This window comes from Periplaneta americana, chromosome 17 (assembly GCF_040183065.1).
Source record: "Periplaneta americana isolate PAMFEO1 chromosome 17, P.americana_PAMFEO1_priV1, whole genome shotgun sequence".
Lineage (NCBI taxonomy): Eukaryota > Metazoa > Arthropoda > Insecta > Blattodea > Blattidae > Periplaneta > Periplaneta americana.
Window position 1 is genome coordinate 2,746,908 of NC_091133.1, and position 25,246 is coordinate 2,772,153.

General features: G+C 34.9%; 1 protein-coding gene across 3 annotated transcripts; it reads right to left on the bottom strand.

Annotated features, from left to right (window-relative positions):
- Nucleotides 1-3,390: 3,390 nt before the first annotated feature.
- On the bottom strand, nt 3,391-24,356 carry LOC138693485 (zinc finger protein ZFP2-like). Of its 3 annotated transcripts, none has more exons than XM_069817483.1 (5): nt 24,272-24,356; nt 19,199-19,296; nt 17,338-17,463; nt 13,763-13,845; nt 3,391-5,016 (listed from the first exon to the last, which is right to left on the bottom strand). In XM_069817483.1, the coding sequence occupies exons 2-5, from the start codon at nt 19,292-19,294 to the stop codon at nt 3,843-3,845; spliced, it is 1,479 nt and encodes a 492-aa protein (XP_069673584.1). In that variant the 5' UTR covers nt 19,295-19,296; nt 24,272-24,356; the 3' UTR covers nt 3,391-3,842. The 3 variants fall into 3 exon arrangements, with proteins under 3 accessions (XP_069673584.1, XP_069673585.1, XP_069673583.1); XM_069817484.1 differs by lacking the exon at nt 24,272-24,356 and adding an exon at nt 24,076-24,152; XM_069817482.1 differs by lacking the exon at nt 24,272-24,356 and having other exon boundaries at nt 19,199-19,943.
- Between the last annotated feature and the right edge of the window lie 890 nt (nt 24,357-25,246).

Genomic DNA, 25,246 nt, shown 5'->3' on the forward strand with positions numbered 1-25,246 from the left:
AAGTGAAGCTGAACTCCAGACTATATAGAGGGTGCAGTATTTTAATGTTATATTTAGCTTTTACAGATAGTTAATATGACACTGCAAGTGGCAAATTAGAAACAAAAAAATATATATAAAAAAGTTATTATACGTCTATATGTGTATGTATACGCCTATATGTATATTATTTTTTTAGAGCCTGGCCACATTGTCATTAATCGACGATCCGTCCGTATGAATCATGTAAGAGACTAGTGATAGTAATGACATAGCAGTTTCCACCAATCTATTACACAGTACTTCTTACATTATATTATTCATTTCATTAACGTATAGTAATTTGATCTTTTAGGTCACATTACCCCTTTAAAATTCATTTCAAGTTATAATAATAATAATAATAATAATAATAATAATAATAATAATAATAATAATAATAATAATAATAATAATCCATCCATTACAGCGTTTGTCACCACTATAATGACGTGCTGATGGCACATATTTGAGATCAGATCAAGCAGAGATGGAAAGAGAAACGGATAACCAGTGTAAAGAACGTAATTTTGTATTCAGACCAAGGAAAATTTTTTTACTTCGTTAGGACTTGTATATGAATTAGAAATCTCGAGGGCATTCTTCGATACGTAAATTTTTCAATTACGTATCCAAGATCATATAAAATACTTCAAATTATTTGCGTCATCAGCAATCAATTTTTTTCGTCTAGTGGAATTTTGTTTGATGGAATCCTTCATTTCCATAAAGAATGCTAGAATTATTATGAGAGTGGAAATAGAATGCTATGTATAAAATGAAAAATAACAAAAACTCAAGTTATAACATATAAATCTGTATTACATTACATTATACAAAATATAACTGTAGCAATATTAAAGCTTATGTTGTGTTAATTACAAAACTGAAAATATTTAGACCTACAAACTGCACAAGTGATCTGAGGACGAATAAATATTTAGAATTTGTAAATTCGGTTGCGTAAAACTCTGTCTTATTGACTGGACTTGTGTGGCTGAAGGTCTGACTTGTGAATGTTTATTTATTTTTTTTGCCGTGAATCTTATTTGCATAAATATGTTGTGATTCGTAATTGGTCGATATATTTTCACTTCTGTTGAAATGAACTGCTTCCACATTTTGTTCATCTATTATTTTGTCTAAATAGGAGACAATCTTGCTTCTGGACTTAATCATATAATTAGTTCACGTTTTGATTTTATTTCACTACGGACATTAGAAGATAATTTTCTTTCTTCACATGCTACAAATGAAGCAATATGTTCAAACTGTGTTTTTCTGCTGAGAATATGTCAGAGTTCCATCTTTTACAGAAACACAAGCATGTACGTGTTTGCGTATATTGTACTGAATAATATTATTCAAACAACTGCATTTGTAGGAATGAATTCATATATTACATAGTTCATATTTCAAATGCTCTGCTAGAACTTGTTAGAGAGAGAAAATGTTTGAAGCAGTTTTAAAGTTTTCAAAGAAATTATGGTCAAAGAATTTAAAGATCAGCGAGGCATAAAAATGTCAAGAAGTAGAAGCAATCGTTTCAGAATTTCAAAAAGGGATATGGATTGTTTCTAGTACCACTACCAAAAACTTGAATTATTTAGTAGAGAAATTTCAAACCTGAAAACTACGGAGGAATTAGCTTGTTAAATAGTGTTTACAAGTTATATACAAAAAATCTAAACCAAAGGCTTCGCAATATTATTGAAACAATTCTATTAGAAGAACAAACAGGTTTCCGAATAGGAAGATCATGCACAGATAACATTTCCACTATAAAACAAATAATAGAAAAAAGGAGAGAATTTAATTGCCCAACATATATCATATTTATAGATTTCATAAAAGCCTTTGATAAAGTGAAAAGGAAAAATTATGGGAAATAATGGTTAACAGAGGTATACCAAATCATATTACTGAAATATTTAAAGAAATATATAAAGGCACAACTATATGTGTAAAAGAAAGAGGTGGAAATTTTAAAACAACAAGTATTAACACCGGACTAAGACAAGGGTGCTGTACTTCACCCAGTATATTTAATTTATACCTAGACAACGCAATCCGAGAATGGAGACTGCGGCTAAACATTTTAAATATATCCTCCGATTATAATACGAAGAATTTTATAATGACACTCCTATATGCAGATGACCGAGTAATAATTTCTGACAAAGAAAACACGCTACAAAGAGCATTATTTGAACTCCACAAAATAACTCTTAATTACAATTTTTATATATCAAAAAACAAAACCAAATCTATGGCATTTCAAGGAACTCATCCGCTAAGATGTAGACTTGTATTAGACAATAATATAATTGAATAAGTAAATACATTTAAATTTTTAGGATCTTCAATATCATATAATAAAGAGGTAGATATTGGAAATAAAGTTGAATTAAAAAAAAAAATATGCGGAATAATTGAAAGAACTTTAAAAAATAAAGCAATAAAAGATATGATGATAAAATTTTATAAAACTATGGCAGTTCCTGCAGCTCTATATAGTAGTGAAACTTGGACAATGACAAGTAGAGATAAAAGTAGACTACAGGCAGCAGAAATGAGATTTTTAAGATCAGTTCTGGGAGTCACTAAAAGGGACAGAATCAGAAATGAAGACATAAGAAATCAATTACAGATTTTTAACCTAAATGAAGAAATAGACCATCACAGAAAAAAAAAATGGCTAGAACACGCAGACAGAATGGATGAGAGAAGATACCCAAAGAAAATATTAAATTATATACCAGAAGGAAAACGAAACACATGAAGACCAAAAAAACGATGGAAAGACCAATGAACTAATAATTTGGAACGCGCAACAAGCCTTAGTAGAGCTTAATGCATGAAGAACAAGAAGAATTTCCCTTGGAGACATATTCCACCCAAATAAAGAAAAATAAAAATTTCCTATTTCACAGTTGTGTACAGTGTAGTTTCCTCAAAACCTTTTTGCCTTTTGTCAAAAAAATTCTGTCGTCTGCATCTTCTTCAGTCAACCTTCTACAACCAACACTTCAGTGGACCCCATAAATCGGTATTCACCATTGCCTGCATCTTCCCCCTCTTTCGTTAACTCTATAAGATTTTATAACATCCATAATTTAATTTTTGTATTTCTGATTTTATCAGAATCATTATTTTACAGGTACCCTCCAAAAAATGGATCTCGTCAATGAATTTTTCTCACCCTCTCAAAACCCACTAATCAATCATCCACCCACCTAACTCTGTCTATTCGTCCACTTATCTATCTATCTATCTATCTATCTATCTATCTATCTATCTATCTATCTATCTATCTATCTATCTATCTATCTATCTATTCTATCTAATAATAATAATAATAATAATAATAATAATAATAATAATAATAATAATAATAATAATAATCTGTCGGTATCTCTCTTTTAGATTTAAAGAGCATAATTTTATTCTTATTCCACACAATCTTGATTAATATTTTATAAGGTGAAGTTAAGAACAAAAAAATTAAATATATCGAATCTGAAAATAACTGCAATATTACAAAAAACAGAATTTTTATACCTTATTACCTTCAAACACATTTATGAAGGATAAATCAAACTGAATTCTTTGGAACATTTAATGTTACTGTTACTACAAAATAAATATTCTATTATCCCATACAAAAATACTCGCAAGAATACTGTATTCCTAAGGACCCTAGTCCTATTAAAGTAAATCAATTCTAACAATAGAAATCTTCTAAATACATATGTGTGTAGGAACATTCACAGAGCATATGATTCCAGAGTGTAAGCATTAATATATTTATTGTATTTGAATGACTAGTTACCAATATGTTTACGTACATGGACTTTTAAATGCGATGATTGTGTGAAGCACTTCCCACAGCTATCACATTTGAATGGTTTCTCCCCAGTGTGCTGGAGTTTATGGGTTTTTAGACTTACGGACCGAGGAAACCCCTTTCCACATATATTGCATTTGAATGGTTTCTCCCCTGTGTGCAAGCGTGCATGCAATTTTTGATCTCCCAATCGCGAGAAGCGCTTTCCACATACATCACATTTGAACGGCTTGTCACCAGTATGTTGACGAACGTGGGCATTTAAATGTCCTGACTGCGAAAAACACTTCCCACAGACAACACATTTGAATGGCTTCTCCCCGGTGTGAAGACGTGCGTGCATCCTGAAATTTCCGGAATGCGAGAATAACTTTCCACAAACCTCGCATTTGAATGGTTTCTCGCCTGAGTGTACACGTGCATGCTTTTTGAGTTGTCCCGATTCCAAGAAGCACCTTCCACAATCATTGCATTTGAATGGCTTGTCACCAATATGGTGACGAATGTGTAGGTTTAAGTGGGCTGATTGTGAGAAACATTTTCCACAGTGTTCGCACTTGAACGGCTTTTCACCGGTGTGTTGGCGTTGATGGGTTTTCAGGTTTCCAGACCGAGAGAAACTCTTTTCGCATAAATTGCACTTGAATGGCTTTTCCCCCGTGTGCAGGCGCACATGTAATTTTAAATGTCCCGAACGGGAGAAACACTTTCCACATATATCGCATTTGAACGGCTTGGCACCAGTGTGCTGACGTGCATGACCGGTTAAATATCTTGATTGCGAGAAACACTTGCCGCAAACTTTGCATTTAAATGGTTTTTCGCTTGTGTGCTCACGAGCATGTTCTTTCAGGCTAGTTGAATCCGAGAAGCACATTCCACATTCTTCCAACTGCAATGCATTGTCACCCTTATGTGTGCGAAAATGAGATTTGAGAGATTGACAATTCGCAAAAACCTCGCCACAAACATTACACTTGTTGAATGTGTCGCCACTTTCACTGATCACACAGGCAGGACTGCAGGCCTGGTTCTGTGTCTTCCAGTTGTCTTCGTCTGTGAACAGCTTGTCAGACTTCTCTACAGACACAACCTTATCTTCATCTTGTGCAGCACTGTCGCATGCTGACGACGCTCTGTAGTCGTCGATACTACAACGAAAATGCACCATCAGGCTACACAGTACAAAAACTGGCAACTCCAATAAAAAATATACGAGATACCGGAAGTGTCTTACATTATGATGTTTACTAAACAGATATCAGAACATTTATAGGACATTCGTCATGCATTCTTTACTATTATTAGAACTACATATATCTCTCGTGCTTCAAACAACAAGTAACAATATAATATTAGAGAGAACATTTAAAACTTAATACATTTTAAACAGAAGTTTTACAACTCTCCCTGACCTAATGACAAGACGACAAGGTTGAATAATACTTTCTAAAATAGTCTTTATCATTGAATTTTACATAATTTTTATATGATTATAAATGTTCAGGTTTAATCATGAGGTCAACTTCACTTCTCTCATACAGCCCACATCCTTCTGCCTAAGTCTGATAGAAATGAAAGCCAACATTTTTTAGAATTTGTCTGAGGATCCAGTTGCAGAGCATTACTTCCTGGCTAGTCCGTCGATTTTTTTGCTTATCACTGATAATAAGTTTGTGTCCTTTCTTTCTTGGTAATAACATTGAATGAATAACAAATATCTTGAGCTCTTCTCCGACAAACATTTTTCTTTCAGATGGTTTTTCATAATGGGCATCAATAAATATATTAATTGGATGCTAAACTCAAATTAGTAACTTCCATATTTGCAAAGTTAGATTCAACAACGTTTTATCACTCGAATCTCTTTGATAAGTTGCTTTTAATGTATTACGCAATTTTTTTATGAAGTATTCACATTACTTTTTGGGTTCTTATAGGCCTATACATCAGTCATGGCAACAAAACTTACTACTGTGATATTTGTTGCGAATGAATGTGTAAATGGGTATAAATTTTTAATTACCATCATTATTACTTTTTTATTATTATTAATACTTACTTACTTAATGCACCCGGAGGTTCATTGTCGCCCTCTCATAAGCCCGCCATTGGTCCCTATCCTGAGCAAGATTAATCCAGTCTCTACCATCACATCCCACCTCCCTCAAGTCTATTTTAACGTTATCCTCCCATGTACGCCTCGGCCTCCCCAAAGGTCTTTTTCACTCTGACCCACCAATTGACACTATAACCATTTTTTAATTCCCCCATACGTGCTACATACCTTGCCCATCTCAAACGTCTGGATTTAATGTTCCTAATTATGACAGATCAAGAATACAATGTGTGCAGGTCTGCGTTGTGTAACTTTCTCCATTCTCCTGTAACTTCATTCCTCTTAGTTTCAAATATTTTCCTATTATTATCATTATGTTTATTATTTCATATATTACTTTTTAATAAACTTTTCTAGTTATTTACCGACTCATTCTGCAATAAAACCCCATAGTAAGTTTTGTTTCCATTTATATAACGAACCACATAAGTGAATGCCAGTTAAAATTAGGAAAATTGTGGCTCAATGAACATTTTACATGAAGTTATAGAATATTTTATGAACAAATTAATAAGATGCACATCAATTACCATAGTTAGATTAAATTTTGAACATTTGTCATTTACCAATCTTCAAAATTTGGTGAATCTTGCTTTACATTTATGAAAGGTATTCATTTCATTGCAGTGGACATTACAAAATACGAAGTTTCGTATTTTCAGTATAACGACCCCATTCATTGTCTCTCATATCTCTTCCAGTTTAAGGCCATGCAACTATGAAATTTCTAACTTCTACATTTTTAAACCAATTAAACTGAAATCTTTACCACATATTTGCTACAATACAGACATTAAATAGGTACACAAATTTTCGATTTCGTTTTCGAATTAGTTCAGTTATAATTAATTTTTGTTTTTTTGTTTTTTTTTTTAATATGAATTATAATTGTCCTAATGTTCAAAGTTTGCATAATATTTCTTTAAATTTATATTTCATTTATTCCTCATAGATGTGTGCAAAATATTACACATGCTTTTTATATTTTCCCAATTACTTGTTGAGAAGAAATATATTTACCCTTTTCGTTGTTAATTTTAAAATTTCTTTAAATTTATCACAGCCTCAAAACATGGTGATTTGAATACTTGCAATAACAGAAGAAAACACACGTGTCAGTTTACTTCACATGCTTTTGTGGACATCTGTGCAAAATTTCACTGTGATTGGAGAAAAAACTGCATTCATTAGAGCAGTTTGAATGTTACTAAATGATGAAAATTGGAAAATGGAAAAAAGAACTATCAAAGTACACCATGTATATAATATATATTATAGATATCCTTCCTTCTATAGAGATTTACCACACATATTTGTCTCCTACGTAACAGTGAGAAATATAAACTAAATGAAAAGTAAAATTAGTTAGAATGAAGAACAAAGTCTGACAGAATGACAGCTGGGTGTCAGTTTAAAGGGCTGCAGCTCCCTGCATGCACTCGTCCCATTAAATTCATTCTGAGGGGGCTTTAAATTGTCACAGGACCAAAATAAGCACAGATTTAGAAAACTCAAACATTGTTTTACTTTTTAGAGTAAAAAAGACAGTTTTCTTTGTGATAGTTTTTTTTCGTTATTTTCACTGATTCATAATTATTGTATACCTTAACGAAAATAAGTTTGTAAATTGAATTAATCTGATTGTATATGTTTGTATAGTTTGGCTGATGAACTGTATATGCTTTTAAAATGAATACTAGTCTGTGTAGCTCTACTGATGAATTGTATATAGGCCTACTGTAAATTGAATGGTAGTCTGTATAGCTCAATTGATGAATTGTATATGCTATAAATTGTATAGTAGTCTGTATAGCTCAACTGATGAATTGTTTATGATTATAAATTGAGTTAATCTACTTGATATTAATTGCACAAATTTGTATAGCTTAATGAAAGTATGCTACTTTGTATTGTATATATTTGTATAGTTTTGGCCGATGAATTGTATATGCTTTAAATTGAATAGTAATCTATATAGCTCTATTGATAAATTGTTTGTGTTTGTAATTTGAAGTATTTGCATGATATCTATTATCAATTTCTGTATATTACATCTGGTTGAATTGTTTATGCCTTAAATTTAATTAACTTACTTGTTTAGTATTATACATATAACTCAACTGATGAATGATCGTTTGCGTTTGTAAATTTAATAATCTGATTGACTATGTATTGTATATTTTTAGTAGAGCCATCGATGTAGCTCAGTCGGCAGACTCGCTGGGCTGCTGATCCGGAGCTGCGTTCGGGCTTGGGTTGGATCCCCCTTTGGTCTTTGGTTTCTTCCGAGGTTTTTCCACAGCCGTGGGACTGAACCTGGATGGTCTATGGCGAGTCCTTGGCATCAACCCTTTCGATTTGATTACCCTCCTTTGAATTGATTACCTGGTTGGGTTTTTCCGAGGTTTTCCCCACACAAAAGGCAAATGCCGGGTAATATTTTAGCGAATCCTCGGACCTCACCTCATCTCATACATCTCGCCAAAATATTGTAAAAAATTGCACAAAATTGTGAAAAATAGTAGAAAATTACTAAATTGTAAAACTATAAAAATTTGTAAAATCTGTAATTGTAATATAGTAAAATTTTGACTTGTTCCACATCTTAAAGCTTCATTGCTTATGTAAGACCTATGGAATAAAATAAATGAATGAATGAATGTATTGCCTTACATAATCAAAAGAGCACATATTTCCCTGTGTTTTCACATATCACTTATTACATTTCAATTAACTTTAATTTCTTACATTCACATAAGATATAATATTTGGTTTGTTAACTGGCTCACCATGTTTCACGTAATAAAGTTTATTAAACAGATTTCAGAAGAGGAATATACATAAGATACACAAGTATCACAGTCGCAATTTATATAGACACTGTTACCATACAGATGTACAGGTAGACCCCGATATACGCGGTTTCGTATACACACAATTCATATTTCAATTCCAATGGTGCCCAGCATGCTTGTGAATCAACTGTAAGAACTATTCGTGACAATTCGGAATCAATTCCAGAAACTGCTCATTTATCAACCAAGTTATGTGTAACCATATGTGATTCGAGCAGGGGCGAATGCTAGTCATGAAAGTTAGGCTTGCTCTTTTATTCATAGGGGAAGATGGGAGGATATAATAATTCATAATTAATAAAAATAATCAGACCCACATAAATAATTTACTTTATAATTATGAAATCATTATGAGTCATGGATCATATTCGCTAATCAGATGTATTAGTTCGATATAATATAACAAACATGGCCAACAAAACAGTTTATTTAGTTTTTTCAACCCTGCCAACCAATGCACATTGTTGTATTGAGCTGCACAGAACGAGCGCACATATTCTCTATAATGTCTGTCTTCGCTTGAATAGTCCTTTGGGAAAATGGATTTAATAATAAGGTTTCAATAACACACAATTCCGAACTCATTGCAATTCTTCAAATTAATGTTTAAGAATTAATAATACATGCAGCAGCTAACATATGCATTCCGCTCATACAATTACAGTACATTGCACTCGCAAATCACAGTACATTCCGGCTGCCAATACTGGTCTGTGTAGCTCTCGGACCAGAGCTTCAAACAACACATAACAGAAGCATGTGCGCCTAGGACGGGCCAAGGAGGAAGGCACTTGCGCGCGCATCATATTCTCGCTATTTCTATGTCTTTCCTGTAGCTCTGAGAAACGAGCAAGCATTGCGATATTTGCGGTGTGCAACCTGCAATACGCCTATACAGTATTCCAAAACTCAAAATAAAGTTTAATGTACATAACGCCATTTTGAGAAATACACATTCTACGAAAATATTGGGCTTGCGCAGCAAGCATAGCATGCCCTGAGAAATCGCCCCTGGATTCGAGTGACATTCTTAACATCAAGTCTTCCTGACAACAGTTTAAAATGTGTGTCCAATGCCTACCCACTTCACTTGCGTCAATCTGGTTCCGCATACTGGGCATTATCACTCTTAAATGTATGAATGGAGTATGGTGTATACTGTATTGGTTCCAGAAGATGACGTGGGCAGTGACATCACTGATGCAACAAGAGAGTTAGCGGATATGGCACAAGACTGCCATGCTGATCTAGAGAATGCGTGAGGTTCTGTACTTTCATTCCGAGGATTTGGGCAATGAGGATCTGATGGCTGTCAGTACGGACAATAACAAGCAAGAAGCAGACGTCCAGGAAACTCAGCCTGCAAGAAAGCTTACAAGAAAAAAATATGGGCGAAACTTTCTGAACAATCCACGCTGCAATGACAATTTTTGAATATCGTGATCCTAAGACGGTGATAAGTGCTAAAGTGAACAGAGAGGCTGACCACGTTCTGAAATGTTACAAGGAGCTGTATGCTCAGTGGGTGGGGAAAACTGCACAGTTGACAAACATTTTTTTTCTTACAAAAGAACCTGACACTTCAAACAAACATCAAGCCCCCCCGGGGGAACAATTCAACCACAGCACTGTATGACACATCAGACTGGGCAGAATATACTGATGTAGACGAGCCAGAAGCTATTTGAAATGACAAGTACATTTTTGTGTACTATATTTAGTTTCAGGTTTAAAATATATCGTCAGTGTATTAGTTTGAATTTCTGCATTAATATTACACTTCAGAAAGGTAATATTGGTTGTTTCTAATATAAATACTATATGTCCAAATTATTTTGAGTTAAATTTGTGAATATGTAAGAACCTAATCCTATATTGTGCATATAAAATTATTCGCATTTTACGTGAATTTGGTTTACACGAAAATTTTGCAGAACATATCTATCGCATATACCAAGATCTACCTGCACAGTACAATACATATAACAGGAAGCTAATAACAGATATCAGAGTTTTATATATTCCACTGTGAAGGAACATTTTTCATTTGCAACTCCATTAAAACAGACTAAATTCTATATTCTTTGACAATTTCAAGCGAAAAATATCAAACTCTGAGTGCAGTAAAGAATATTTTGTGGCATATTGAACTCTAGCATTTAACTACGAAAACAAGTAGGCACAAAATATTGGATACTGAACCCCTACGAGCCTCATCCAATGTCATGACAAATCTGATTTCAGGGGCCTAGCATTACTACATATTATAATGAAATAGGTTTGGAGTGATGAAATATCTTTATACTTAGTTACTTACTTACTTACAAATGGCTTTTAAGGAACCCGAAGGTTCACTGCCGCCCTCACATAAGCCCGCCATCAGTCCCTATCCTGTGCAAGATTAATCCAATCTCTATCATCATATCTCACCTCCCTCAAATCCATTTTAATATTATCCTCCCATCTACGTCTCGGCCTCCCTAAAGGTCTTTTTCCCTCCGGTCTCCCAACTAACACTCTATATGCATTTCTGAATTCGCCCATACGTGCTACATGCCCTGCCCATCCCAAACGTCTGGATTTAATGTTCCTAATTATGTCAGGTGAAGAATACAATGCATGCAGTTCTGAGTTGTGTAGCTTTCTCCATTCTCCTGTAATTTCATCGCTCTTAGCCCCAAATATTTTCGTAAGAACCTTATTCTCAAACAGGCTTATTCTCTGTTCCTCTCTCAAAGTGAGAGTCCAAGTTTCACAACCATAAAGAACAACCCGTAATATAACTGTTTTATAAATTCTAACTTTCAGATTTTTGGACAGCAGACTGGATGATAAGAGCTTCTCAACCGAATAATAACACGCACTTCCCATATTTATTCTGCGTTTAATTTCCTCCCAAGTGTCTTTTATATTTGTTACTGTTGCTCCAAGATATTTGAATTTTTCCACCTCTTCGGAGGATAAATCTCCAATTATTATATTTCCATTTCGTACAATATTCTGGTCACGAGACATAATCATATACTTTGTCTTTTCGGGATTTTCTTCAAAACTGATTGCTTTACTTACTTCAAGTAAAATTTCCGTGTTTTCCCTAATCGTTTGTGGATTTTCTCCTAACATATTCACGTCATCCGCATAGACAAGAAGCTGATGTAACCCATTCAATTCCAAACCCTGCCTGTCATCCTGAACTTTCCTTATGGCATATTCTAGAGCGAAGTTAAAAAGTAAAGGTGATAGTGCATCTCCCTGCTTTAGTCCACAGTGAATTGGAAAAGCATCAGATAGAAACTGACCTATACGGACTCTGCTGTAAGTTTCACTGAGACACATTTTAATTAATCGAACTAGTTTCTTGGGAATACCAAATTCAATAAGTATATCATATAATACTTCCCTCTTAACCGAGTCATATGCCTTTTTGAAATCTATGAATAACTGATGTACTGTACCCTTATACTCCCATTTTTTCTCCATTATCTGTCGAATACAAAAAATCTGATCAATAGTCGATCTATTACGCCGAAAACCGCACTGATGATCCCCAATAATTTCATCTACGTACGGAGTTAATCTTCGCAAAAGAGTATTGGACAAAATTTTGTACGACGTCAACAAAAGTGATATTCCTCGAAAGTTACCACAGTTGGTTTTGTCCCCCTTTTTAAAAATAGGTACAATTATGGACTCCTTCCATTCTTCTGGTACAATTTCCTTTTCCCAAATAGCAAGAACAAGTTTATAAATTTCGCTATATAATGCACTTCCACCCTCTTGTATTAATTCTGCTGGAATTTGATCGATACCTGGAGACTAGTACTTTTTCAGATTTTCTATCGCAATTTCGACTTCTGAAAGCGTGGGTTCGTGTATAAATGTCTCAGCAGTTTGTATTTCAATTTCGTCCCGATCATTTCTATTTCGCTATGTACATTTAGTAGTTGCGTAAAATAGTTTTTCCATCTGTTTAGGATTGATGGAGAGTCTGCAAGCAAGTCACCATTCTCATCTTTGATCACGTTTACCCTTGGCTGATATCCGTTCTTAAATTCCTTTATACCCTTATATAAATCTCGAATGTTTTTATTCTTACTATTTGTTTCTACCTCATTCAGTTTTTCCTTGAAGTAACCTCTCTTTTTATTCCTAAGTGTAGGACTTGCTTCCAGTCTTTCATTGAAATAATTATCTCTCTTCTCCTCAACTGGATCCTGTAAGAATTTCAATTTTGCCTGTTTCCTTCTTTCTACTACCATGCAACAATCTTCATCAAACCATGGTTTCTTTTTCTTAGTGTCATAATAACCTGTGCTCTGCTCAGCTGCAATTTTGATACTATCTCCTAAATCCATATTGTCTCTACGTAACATTTGGTTTGATACACTATACCTAATGTTATAGTAACTCACAGAACATACAAATGACAATATGTCTGAATGGATCAGCAAAAGAAAAGCTGGACTAGCTAAGATTAGCAAAGTGCAAAGGCCAGGAATGAAAGTAGACAGTGAAGAAAAGAGATTAGATGAAGCCAGTGCTCTGAATGAGATGCAGAAAAATGCAGTAGCATCAGGAATAGAAGCATATAGCTACCACCAGCATTCTTCAGATTTGACCTAGCGCGCCTTTCTTCTTATTGCCTTAGATGCAGTATGTCATCCATCTGGTTTGTTAACGTAGGTAATATATGTCAATTAATCTACAATTCCGGCGATACCATGCTAGTGTAAGTGGAAATATTAACTGTGGCATTGATAATTCTAAAATATCTCCTATTATTGCAATGATTACCAAATATGTTGAGCAGTTCATCTGACCAGCAATGACTTATATGAAAGAGATAGAAAATGCCCTATTTACTTATTTCGGCAATATTGATGAAAAAATGAAAAACAGAAGTAACTGGCACATCACGCTCACCTCTCAGTAAAAATCTCATTCTCCTCCACAGTCACTTCTATGTTCAGTTCCTCCTTCACCGTGTGCAAGCCACAGGACGGATCCTGAAAGACAACAGATGTCGCAACTAATCAATGATGAATATCTGAATTCGTGTCCTAACCAAGTCAGAGTATAAATTTTAATGAAAGAAGCCAATAAAGTAGTAAAATTAAGTTTCCAATCACAAAATTTGATGGAACAAAATGACCAAACAAAATGTACCAATTTAACTGAGTGACCGCATGAGAGAAGTATTTGCAACTGTCGAATTAAATATTTGGCTGTTCCTCTATGAGGGTCCAATTATACAAAATTAGCGAACAGGAGTTTCATAAAGGTTAATAAAACAATCCTTGTGAATATCCAACAGCAGTGATTAATGTACATCACCTTCGTCTATGACATTATTTGGTGGGCAGAATTACTGACACAAAAATATTTTATATAATTGTATGCTCTCAGACTTATGTACAAGTTAATATCTGAGCAGAAAAATTCGCTCCGGCGACGAGAATCGAACCCGGGTCCTTGGTTCTACGTACCAAGCGCTCTGACCACTGAGCTACGCCGAATTCAATCCACAGCATCGGATCGAATTCTCCCCCCCCCCCCGTATTAATGATCCAAATGTACAGATGGTGAAAACGTAATATCAAATGTTGACCACATTTAGTACAAATTTTAAGAATCAAACAATAATGTAACGTAAATGTATCTCTCATACAGCAGACGACAGTGTGGCTTTTATTGTTGTTCAATGAAAGCAAAACATGATGAGTGTTAAGATTTCAGATGGAAGATTGTAAAATCAATATTAAAATGCACCACAATTACAATGAAATGCACTACACATTCAAACAAAAACTACTGAAAATAAATAATTTGAAACTATTGAATCAAATCACATTTCAAATCTACGATATAATGAAACAAAGGAAGCCGTGACAGCTTTTAGACTGACAGTCTCTCAGCACACCTTCCACGAACAAAGATACAGTTACTCCAAATTGCATCATGGATGCTGACCGTCTCCTGCACTGTACTGAACTCAACTCAATTCATCAAAAAGAAACAAATTTAGCCATACTTTATCGGGATGCCAGAAGTAAAATGAAATAATTCTCCAGGTAGCCATTTGAACAACATGAAACAAAGCATAACTATAGTCCGACCATCGGATCTGTGCCCCTGTAAGATATGCGAACTGAACCCTAATTCCTCTCAGCCTCGGCAATTCATTTCTCTCCCTGCATTCCTATCTCTCTCATTTCTATCTCCCTCTCTTTCTCTCTCCCACTACTCACAATTTTGAGCCAATTGTTCAATGAAATTGTCAATTCAACATGAACACTGTAGCAAGGAGTGGCGAAAGAAATATTACTAAGCAACTACGTAATAGCATTTTGCGATGAAGAGAAACAAACAGGTCAATATCTGTTTCCTATAAATAAGGCAACGAAAAGATCAGCTGTGACAACTGGTGAGGCTTATTTTATTTCAACTGATTACGTATTAAAATTACTTACTTAACTAATACTGATACAACATGTTATGTAATTATATAGGCAGGTCAGAGCGCCTAATAAAGAAAATCAGGAGAGAGAGAGAGTCTGTGCAGGAGATGAAAAGCTAGAATCAACAGGGAAGAACAGATCAAGGGAACCTTTAATAATTCTAGTAGATCATATGAACCAATGTATATTTTAAGAAGAGAGATACGAAAATTTTATACCGTGCAGAAAGAAGTTCCAATATTGAAGAGATTACCGAAGGTTGCGAGAGAAGCAATAATTTCCAATGTTGGAGAGAAACTCTATGGAAAGTGATTCGAGACATGGGATTTAGGTTTAAAAATGTTGAAATAAAAGATGTATTTTGATTGAAAGAAATGATATTGTAGCATGGAGGATCAGTTATTTATAATAATAATAATAATAATAATAATAATAATAATAATAATAATAATAATAATGTTTTATTTTCGCTGGCAGAGTTAAGGCCATAAGGCCCTCTCTTCCACTCAACCAGCCTTAATCAATACAATACATATTTAAATTACAAACTACACTTAAAATGTTCTCCAGCAATATTCTTCAATTTTAACGACTAGTAGACTACATATTTATTTAAATTTAGATAAACCATAAGGGAAAGTAGTAACTTAATTTATGAGCTAATTTAATTCAATCAATTATAATTAATTTAATATTTGGGATAGCTAGTAAAATGATGAAAATTAATTTAATATAAGCTTACTAAAACTATGTTACAGGGAGAACAAAAAAAAAAAAAATATATATATATATAAATCTAAAATATATTTTTATAATGAGAATAGTAATGTAATTGCCATTAGAGGTTTTGAAAATCTATTTAGAGAAATTAATGATAATAATAATAAGAATGGACAGATGTTAGTTTCATTATAAGTAACAAATATTAATCAGCAATTCATCTGTTAAGTAAGAATTTATGTAATTTTGACCTAAATGAAGTTATTGTCCAACAACCCCTTATATCACTCGGAAGCGAGTTCCAATTTCTAGCAACTGAAACTGTATAAGATGAAGAATATAAAGATGTCTTGTGGTAGGGTATAATGAGTAAATTGTTATGATGAGATCTTGTACTTAGCTGATGATATGCGGATAAATTTTGAAAACGAGAAGCCAAATAGGTTGGGGTAGCGGTGCGCAGAATTTGAAATAAGAGAACAAGAGAATGCAGGGCTCGTCGATCGCTTAGCCTTAGCCAAGACAGAGTTTGGAAAGACGGGGAAACATGATCATACTTACGAATATTACAAATATAACGGACGCACGCATTATGCACACGTTGTAGCCTGTTGCTCAAATTTGCATTTAGGTTACTTAATATAATATCGCAGTAGTCAAAGTGTGGCATCACGAGTGTTTGTACAAGGATTAATTTTAATTTATCAGGAAGAAAGTGCTTCAGTCGCTTTAATGAGTGAATAATAGAAAATATTTTTTTGGAAGTGTGATTCACTGATTTATGACACTGTTTGACGGAAGTTTGGCAACATCCCTATTCGGCAAGGTTCGTGGCCTGCTGTTTGACGTGGTGGGAGGAAAGCTGGTGGAATGGAGTGAGTAGAGGCGTTAACTTTTCCAAGAACGACGACAGAGCTGAAGGGGCACAGATCTGATGGTCCGACAATAGATGATATTTTATGTTAGAAATCAAGATATATTTAGTACTAATCAATCTGAATATAAGACACAAATCCCCATGTACCCTCTGTTAGTCTCAGCTATTATAACAAAGGAGTTCACTATTCATGTATTACAGTGTTTGCCTAATCATACAGCACTGAAATTTCAGAATAGAATTCACAAAATTCCATCACCCAACCTTGCATGACCTGCAAACTGAAACAATGTGCGTACTTGCATCGCTGCTGGATAGTTCCACAACTCAAGCTAGAGTGCTGGTGCAAGAATGTGACTGGCACACAGCTCTGAGGGACACTTGTACAGGGATAGGCTATGTCTGTGACAAACAGAGGCTGCAAGAAGAGTCAGTGCGCTCACCTCAGGTTCACACTTCACAAAGGCGAAATTAGTCGGCACTCGAGTGTCAGCCAGTGTGAGATCGTAGCCGTGGTCCACGTGTTCCTTCTTGATCTGAGTTGGCCGCAGGTTCAATACATGCCCTTCCTGGAGAACACAGGGACATAATACAATAAGGATGAATATTTGACTTGGAGTGTTGCAGCAATTATGAACAGGCGAGCTGAAATGGGTGCAAACCCCACAAGCAGCATACGAATCAGAATGGGGGGATGAAGGCAAGCATCTGCGTGGCAGTGATCCTGATTCATTACTATGCGTTTAAGAGCAAAAATAATCTTGGTGAGATAATTTTCATTTACTTCCAATCAAGCTTTCACCCCATGTCAACACAAAGCAATAACTTGTCAATTCATGTAGCATGTGTACTGCAACTAGAAGAAAATCCCCTACACGCTTGGACTTAATATGCTTTTTTACTATTTTACATCTCTATTTATTTATACACCGACGGATCCTTGATCTCCAGAGAACAAGGTGCCGGTGCAGGTGTTACGTGCTGTCTCTTCTCACTTTATAGATCTCTTGGATATGGAACAACAAGTTTTGATGGTGAAATCATTGCAATAAGTGAATGTCTCAGGAATCTTCTATGCCACATCAATAAATTTAGGAATGCAGTTATATTGTCAGACTCCAAAGCAGCTATTCTATCAATCGCCTCTAAACATACACCTTCATCTCAAACAGCAGAAATAAGTAAAATGCTCTCTCAATTAATATCACTCATTAAAAGAATTGTATTCCAATGGATACCATCCCATTGTGGAATCCTGGGAAACGAGAATGCAGATGCTTTAGCAAAGAAGGGCAGCACTGCTACTTACAGACCTGTTACTAAATCTACGTATTACTCTGTGAAGAGATTTATTAAATCTACATACTTAGACTTCAACAAACAAAATTTGATAACACAATCTCAAGGGAAAAAATGGAACTCTCTGCATCAAAATCCACAGTTAATTCCCGATTTACCACGAAAATCGTCTGTAGCTGCATTTAGATTGGCAACAGGCCATGATTGTTTGGCCAAACACCTGCATAGAATTGGAATATATCAGTCCCCTAACTGCCCATTGTGCAACTCAAACCAAGAAATGGATTCGGAACACCTCAAAATCTGTGCTTCAGTGGCTGGTCATGATAATATCTTTGAAAAATATTGGAGTGCAAGAGGTCAAATGACTTTGTTGTCAAACGCCTGGCATTAGAAAACAACAACATCTCTATTTCGAATCACATTTTTCTATTAGCTATACGAGTATGATATTATTTTGCATACATACTACAAAAAACTGATCAATAAAATCACAAGAGGAAATGGATTTCAGACTTGAGAAACTACTTCAGTTTATCATAAATGAATTTTTGAAATTAGAATTGAAGGCAAACAGTTCAGTGTCATTCATGAAAGAAACGTACACAGTGTGAACTATTCTAGCAACAGCAGACTGATAGTCTTAAGTTGCTACTAATTTGAAACGATGAAGCTAAATCTGCTCCACCATTTCAGTCGACAAGTGTTGCTGCCGATATTTACTGAACAGTACTTATTACTTCCACTTTAAAACTTATAGCACTCCATTAGTAACAGCAAGAAAGATAAAAGCGACATGCATGGTTCGAAAGGAAATTAATACCTTATCATTAAATAAAAGACACTCTGTAAACCATATACAGGCCTATATAAAGACAAGTTACACCATGCGACATGATGAGAAATATAGGCTTGGTTTCATTCAATCTTACACTGTCAGCTGAACATAATGTGATAAGTGTTCCATATACACAAAAACTTTGCATTAGGCTACTTTCAATTTACCTCAGACAAAGGCTTCTTGTCTTCTAAATCATTGTTGTCGCTTGTTTCTACAGCCAAGGGGTCGACCCCAGGTTCTGTCTTCATAGTATCCATCATAACTGAAATGGACGACTGAGAGATATTCATGTGCAAAATGTGAGCTGTTGGGAAATAAATATTAGCTTGATACAGTTAATAGGCTATAGAGACGCATGGAATGTCACTAAAATGATTACTGATTCTGTTTTAGTTACATTTCCTGGAAGTGTATAATGGGCAGACACGCACTCACACACAATGAACATTTACAAAACAAAGTATTGGTCAAAGGCACAGATAGACATGCTTAAGCTAGGGATAAATCAGTACTAGATGCCATCAGGAACTACAAGGACGCTTCTAATTATGTAAGCTGGTAGGATGCTATTACTTTAAAATACTTATTATTTATTAAACTACAATCCAAGTTTGCCAACTAGCCAGTATTTCACTACGCCAGCCAGATATTTGGACAGGATTCAACGTAAGGCCAGTGGCCGATATTAACGGCATACTGTGGCCGGTTATTCTATCAAATGCGTTTGACTATTTGTCATTACAGCAATGTTGGTCAAGATTTGATCATGTTCGAAATCACATGATCATACATTTGATCATTTAAATGGAATAGTTTTTAAGAACATAAAATTACTTAGTCATACGTTAAAAAGTGTTAAAAATTTAAAAAAGGTATATACCTTCGACAGACGGCCTGTTTCGACGTTATGTCACGTCATCCTCAGCGTCTCCTGAACTACTGGTGATCTTGAATTCTGCGATGTGCATTTGTCGATGGTAGGGATGAGGGTGTGTTGTTCTTATGGTGGGGGCTGGCTGTTTGTGTGTTATGACGTATCATGACGTCGAATAATGTGTGGGTATTGAAATGTAATTGTGTGTTAAGTATTTGTTGCGGGTATGTGACATAACGTCGAAACGGGCCGTCTGTCCAAGGTATATATCTTTTTTAAAATTTTAACACTTTTTAACGTATGACTATGTAATTTTATGTTTTTAACAAACGAAGTGTTAACGTGAACTTTAATCAATGAATAGTTTTTATTACTCTAAGTCAGTCTGACAATGAACAGGTGTACGACACAGTTTAAAATTCAACTTCAAATTAAGGTTAACAGCCAGCAATGCAGAAACAAACATTGCAGTATAAAGTGAATGGGTTTGCAACTTTGCACACAGGTATTTTTGCATGAAAATGTCAGCTGTTGGTGACAAACAAGACCCTCTATGCATATATTCTGAAGAACCTGGTGGAACTGCTGTAAGAGAGAAACGTAAAGATTGTAAACTATAGAGTTATTATAATTATGGATACAAAATTAGGACATTTTTGTTTTTCCAAAACTTGTATATACAGAGGGGGTCAAAAAAAATGTATACACACTTCAAGCAAAGAAAAAACTATGTTAACATAAGAAAGCTGAATTCACAAAAACAGAAAATGATGAGCACTAATCATCTTATACTTTTACAGTTACAACAGTTGCTCAAAATGCCCACCATGGGCGTCGACACACTTCTGAGCACGTTCGAGCAACGTTTGCGAAAGTGTCCTCAGTGATTGCAACACATGCCATTTCAATTTCTACCCAAGTGCTGCCAGTGTAGCTGGTTTTCTACGGTACACAACATTCTTAAGAGTCTCCATAGGTAAAAGTCTAAAAGGAGTTAGATCCGGAGAACGCGGTGGAAACACAATTGGACCTCTTCATCCTATCCAGTGCCCTGGAAGATTGTCATCAAGGTACATCTCGGTGGTAATGTGGTGGTGCACCATCCTCTTGGAAGTAAAATTCCTCACTTCCATAGAGTGTACGAATGGCGGATAAGACGGATGTGTGTACACTTGGTCAGTTACTGTTCCATAAAAAAAATGGTCCAATAAGACCCCTAGATGACAACCCACACCAAACATTAATTTCAGGTAAATTAACAGCCTTTTCCACAAAAACATGTCGATTGTTTGCACACCAGTAGACAGTTCTGTCAGTTAACAGTTCCATTCAACTTCAATTGTGCCTCATCGGACCAAACAATTTTCCCAACGAAGGCCTCATCCTCTTGTACCGTGTTCCGAAACCACTCACAGTACTGCATTCTCTCATCAGGGTCATCTTCATTTAAAGCATGCAAAAGTCTTGGGATGAAAACTTTCAACTTTGCTGTTTTAATAATACGACGTATGCTGGTTCTGCTAATCTGCCTCACGTCCACATTGCTTTGTAAATTTATGCGGTGAGTGCACAAAACGTTCCAAAACCATAGCCGAGGACGCGGGGCTTGTTAATATGCGAGGTCTCCCAGATCTGCCCTTGTAAACATCGCATACGGTACCATGAGTCTAAAATTTGTGACGAATGTGTGCAATTGTTAATCGTCTTGGTGGTTCTGTTCTGTACTCAAGTCACCATTGCAGCTGAACTTCAACAAAATTGTCGGTTCTCCAATACAACTTCAGAATTGCTTTCCGCTGTTCAAACGATAATCTGAGCTCCATTTTGTTGTTGATTGACTTGTCGCACAGCAACGCTAGTATAGAGCCTAACGTATGTGAGTCTCATCTGTTTACAGGACATCATACCACACATTACTGTTGTTTTTTGGTCCAACTTTGAAATATCTTAAATAGGTATCTCCTGTCAAAGTGTGTATACATTTTTTCGGCACCCTCTGTATTGTCTGGATTAAAGTCAATCTACTACATTGTGCCAATACATAAAAAAATCAGAGCGCAACTAAATACCTTATAATTCTACTGCCTTAACATTAATAATTTAACTTAATATTCTGATGTCAACACACAGATAGGTTAGTCCGATTTAAACATTTACTTGTTTAGTCAACTCTGCAAAAACAAGTTTGATCCTCATGAATGACACCTGTAACGCTTCACTCGTGAGGCAGCTAAGCCAAGAGATAATAGAGTAGGATGGCAGTTCCTTTACCCCTCCATTGCATACATCGTTTACTAATCAGACTTCAGATATACAAACCGTTGTTCTTAAAAAATAAAGCAACAAATGTCTCAGGACTTAGGAGGTTAATAGCTCAGACTTCTATAAAGCGTAATAAAGAATATAAGTCTGTCATTAGGAATGCTAAGTTGAATGCTAATGTCAGAGTTATTGAAACTTCTGATAATAAATGTAGAACTGCATAGTCCTCTATTAAATCGAAAGCCACTCAACGCAAAAATAATAAGGTTGCTGTTTCGTCAGATCAGTTTAGTGAATATTTGTTGAATCTTCCCGACAATATAAATCCCCAGTTGAAACCATTTGATACTATTGTGAGTGAATTATTATCGAACTTTGTAAGCCCAAGTTGATTTTGAAATGGAAATTTATGTCCACAGATAATGTTCTAAAAATTGTTTCTTCCATGAAAAACACGTACAATAAAGTTTATGATATATCTAAGAACTTTATGAAACAAATTACTCAATTTATTGCAGTTTCACTGACTCTTGTATCAAAGACAGTCTTTGCACTGATATATTTCCTAGTACTTTATATATTTCCAAGGTGATTCTCATTTTTAAAAAGGGTAGCAGTATGGAACCTAATAGCTATGTACCAATTTGGCTTATTCCTGATTTCGCCTAAATATTTGAAACTAAGATAATAAAAATTTAGTTTGTGAATAATCTGAATCTAATATGTTTCTAGTTCTCAATATTGATTCAGATCTAATTCTAATATAACCAAAGCTATTATTAGTTTTATTAGTCATATTTTCGAAGCTCTTGAGGAACATAAGTTTGTCTCTACAACATTTTGTGATATAAGTAAGACTCTTTACTATGTTTCACAAGATGTTGTATTAGAAAAATAACAATATTATGATATTAGAAGAACGAACTGAAAGTATTTATATCTTATTTCAATAACCGTCAGCAGTGTGTCTTCGTTGCCGGCAAAATATGTAAAGTCATGAATGTAAAATATGGTGTTCCTCAAGGATCAGTGCTGGGTTCTATTCTGTTTTAATATGGGTTAAAGATTTGGTGACCAATGTTTCTGTTTTTATTTTGGTGTTCGCTGATGATGTCACTTTCTTGACACGTCATAGAGATATTAATGAATTAACAAGTCTTACAAATTTAGTTTTCACGGAAGCCATTAAATGATTTAGTTCAAATAAATTTCTTTTAAACGAAACTAAAACTGCAGCTCTCTTATTTAGTAGTAACCTACAGACATGGATAATAACAATTTTAAACACCTCGGTATTACTGCAGACACAACACTTACCTGGGCAGACCTGATTTTGTTTGTAAAAAATTGTCAACAATAATATTTCTTCTGCCCAATTTCAAAATGTATTTCTGAAAAAGTATTGCCTGTTTTTCTTATTTTCATAGCATATTTTCTTACGGGTTACTTTTATCGGGTAATAGAACTCATATTTATTAGGTTTTTATATTAAAAAAGAAAGGTATGTGTAGCATTAGGTGAGATGTTAGGTTAGAATAGGCGTGTAAAATTATGTGAGAGGTGTTGGTGACACTGATAACCCCATTATTTCCTCACTCAAATTACATCACATTCAAGAAATATGGCGATGTTTTTTAATTCACGCACGACGAATTTGGTATATAAGTGAGGTATGCATTTGGGGCAGGCTAGGTGGCCATACAGCTTTCCCCTTGATCACATCCAATTTCCACTACTCCATACTATAAATCGCATGCCTTTTCAAGGTATTTCAGCAATTTCCTCTATTGGCTAGTTCATAAGTAACCTTCACCTAATCTTCTTCCACAAAATGCTTCACATTATTCCATTATTCTGGGTAAGACTATATGATGCATGATCTCGGTAAATGTCTATTACACTTACATAAGCTTCCTGTCTGAAAAATTTTTCGCCCTAGCTAGGCCGGTGTCTTCTCAGCTGAGCTCAGCATCGCACATGTTTCGTAGGCCTACTAGTCTAGTAATACCTATTAATAAATGTACGACATTACAAAATATAAAAATATATATACAGTACTTAGGTATTAAGTTATTATTAAAGATTAATATGACACTTATACCTGTGTTTCAATGGTCAGTGATAAATATTCACCATATTGCACATCACCAATAATAGTGAAACTTGATACTTCAAGCAATTGCACAATGGATGACAAGCATTTCGAAGGATCATCACGGCCGTGATCTCTGGGAACGTGTGGGACCCAACGATGTCGTTGATGGGACCGTAGAAAACTGCTGCGTTCATATGTGGCATTACTGGGAAATACATGCAGTACGAAGGTTGTGATTGACATACTCGGCGCTATCTTGCCAAGTAACAATTGAGGAGCAAACTTTCAAAACCTGACATGTCCATTTTCAGAAAATATACGTCAGATGCGCTATCTTGCCAAGTAACAATTGAGGAGCAAACTTTCAAAACCTGACATGTCCATTTTCAGAAAATATACGTCAGATGCGCTATCTTGCCAAGTAACAATTGAGGAGCAAACTTTCAAAACCTGACATGTCCATTTTCAGAAAATATATGTCAGATGCGCTGTCTTGCCAAGTAACAATTGAGGAGCAAACTTTCAAAACCTGACATGTCCATTTTCAGAAAATATACGTCAGATGCGCTGTCTTGCCAAGTAACAATTGAGGAGCAAACTTTCAAAACCTGACATGGCCATTTTCAGAAAATATACGTGAGATGCGCAATCTTCCAAAGTAACAATTGAGGAGCAAACTTTCAAAACCTGACATGTCCATTTTCATAAAATATACGTCATATGCCAAAAACTTACATCCCTGCAATGAACAAAATATTTTCTGCGGTGAAATATTGATATATATTTTTTTGCTATAGATTCTTATAAAATTCCACCATAGAAAAATCATCGTTTATTACAGAGATCCTATACAGGGCGATTCATAAGGAATTGCCGCCGCTTACGGGGGATATTTCTAAAGACATTTTGAGAGTAAAAATTGTCAATATTTTCAGAGTTACACTAATGTGAAGTTGTTTGTAAAATACCATTATTCTTAAC

Excerpts from the sequence above, each read along its gene's own strand:
- LOC138693485 (XM_069817482.1), bottom strand. The coding sequence starts at position 19,324 with ATGAATATCTCTCAGTCGTCCATTTCAGTTATGATGGATACTATGAAG. Across the intron at positions 17,464-19,198 it reads ACAAGAAGCCTTTGTCTGAG|GAAGGGCATGTATTGAACCT; the intron begins GTAAATTGAAAG and ends TGTGTTCTCCAG. Across the intron at positions 5,017-13,762 it reads AATGAGATTTTTACTGAGAG|TATCGACGACTACAGAGCGT; the intron begins GTGAGCGTGATG and ends TTTTCGTTGTAG.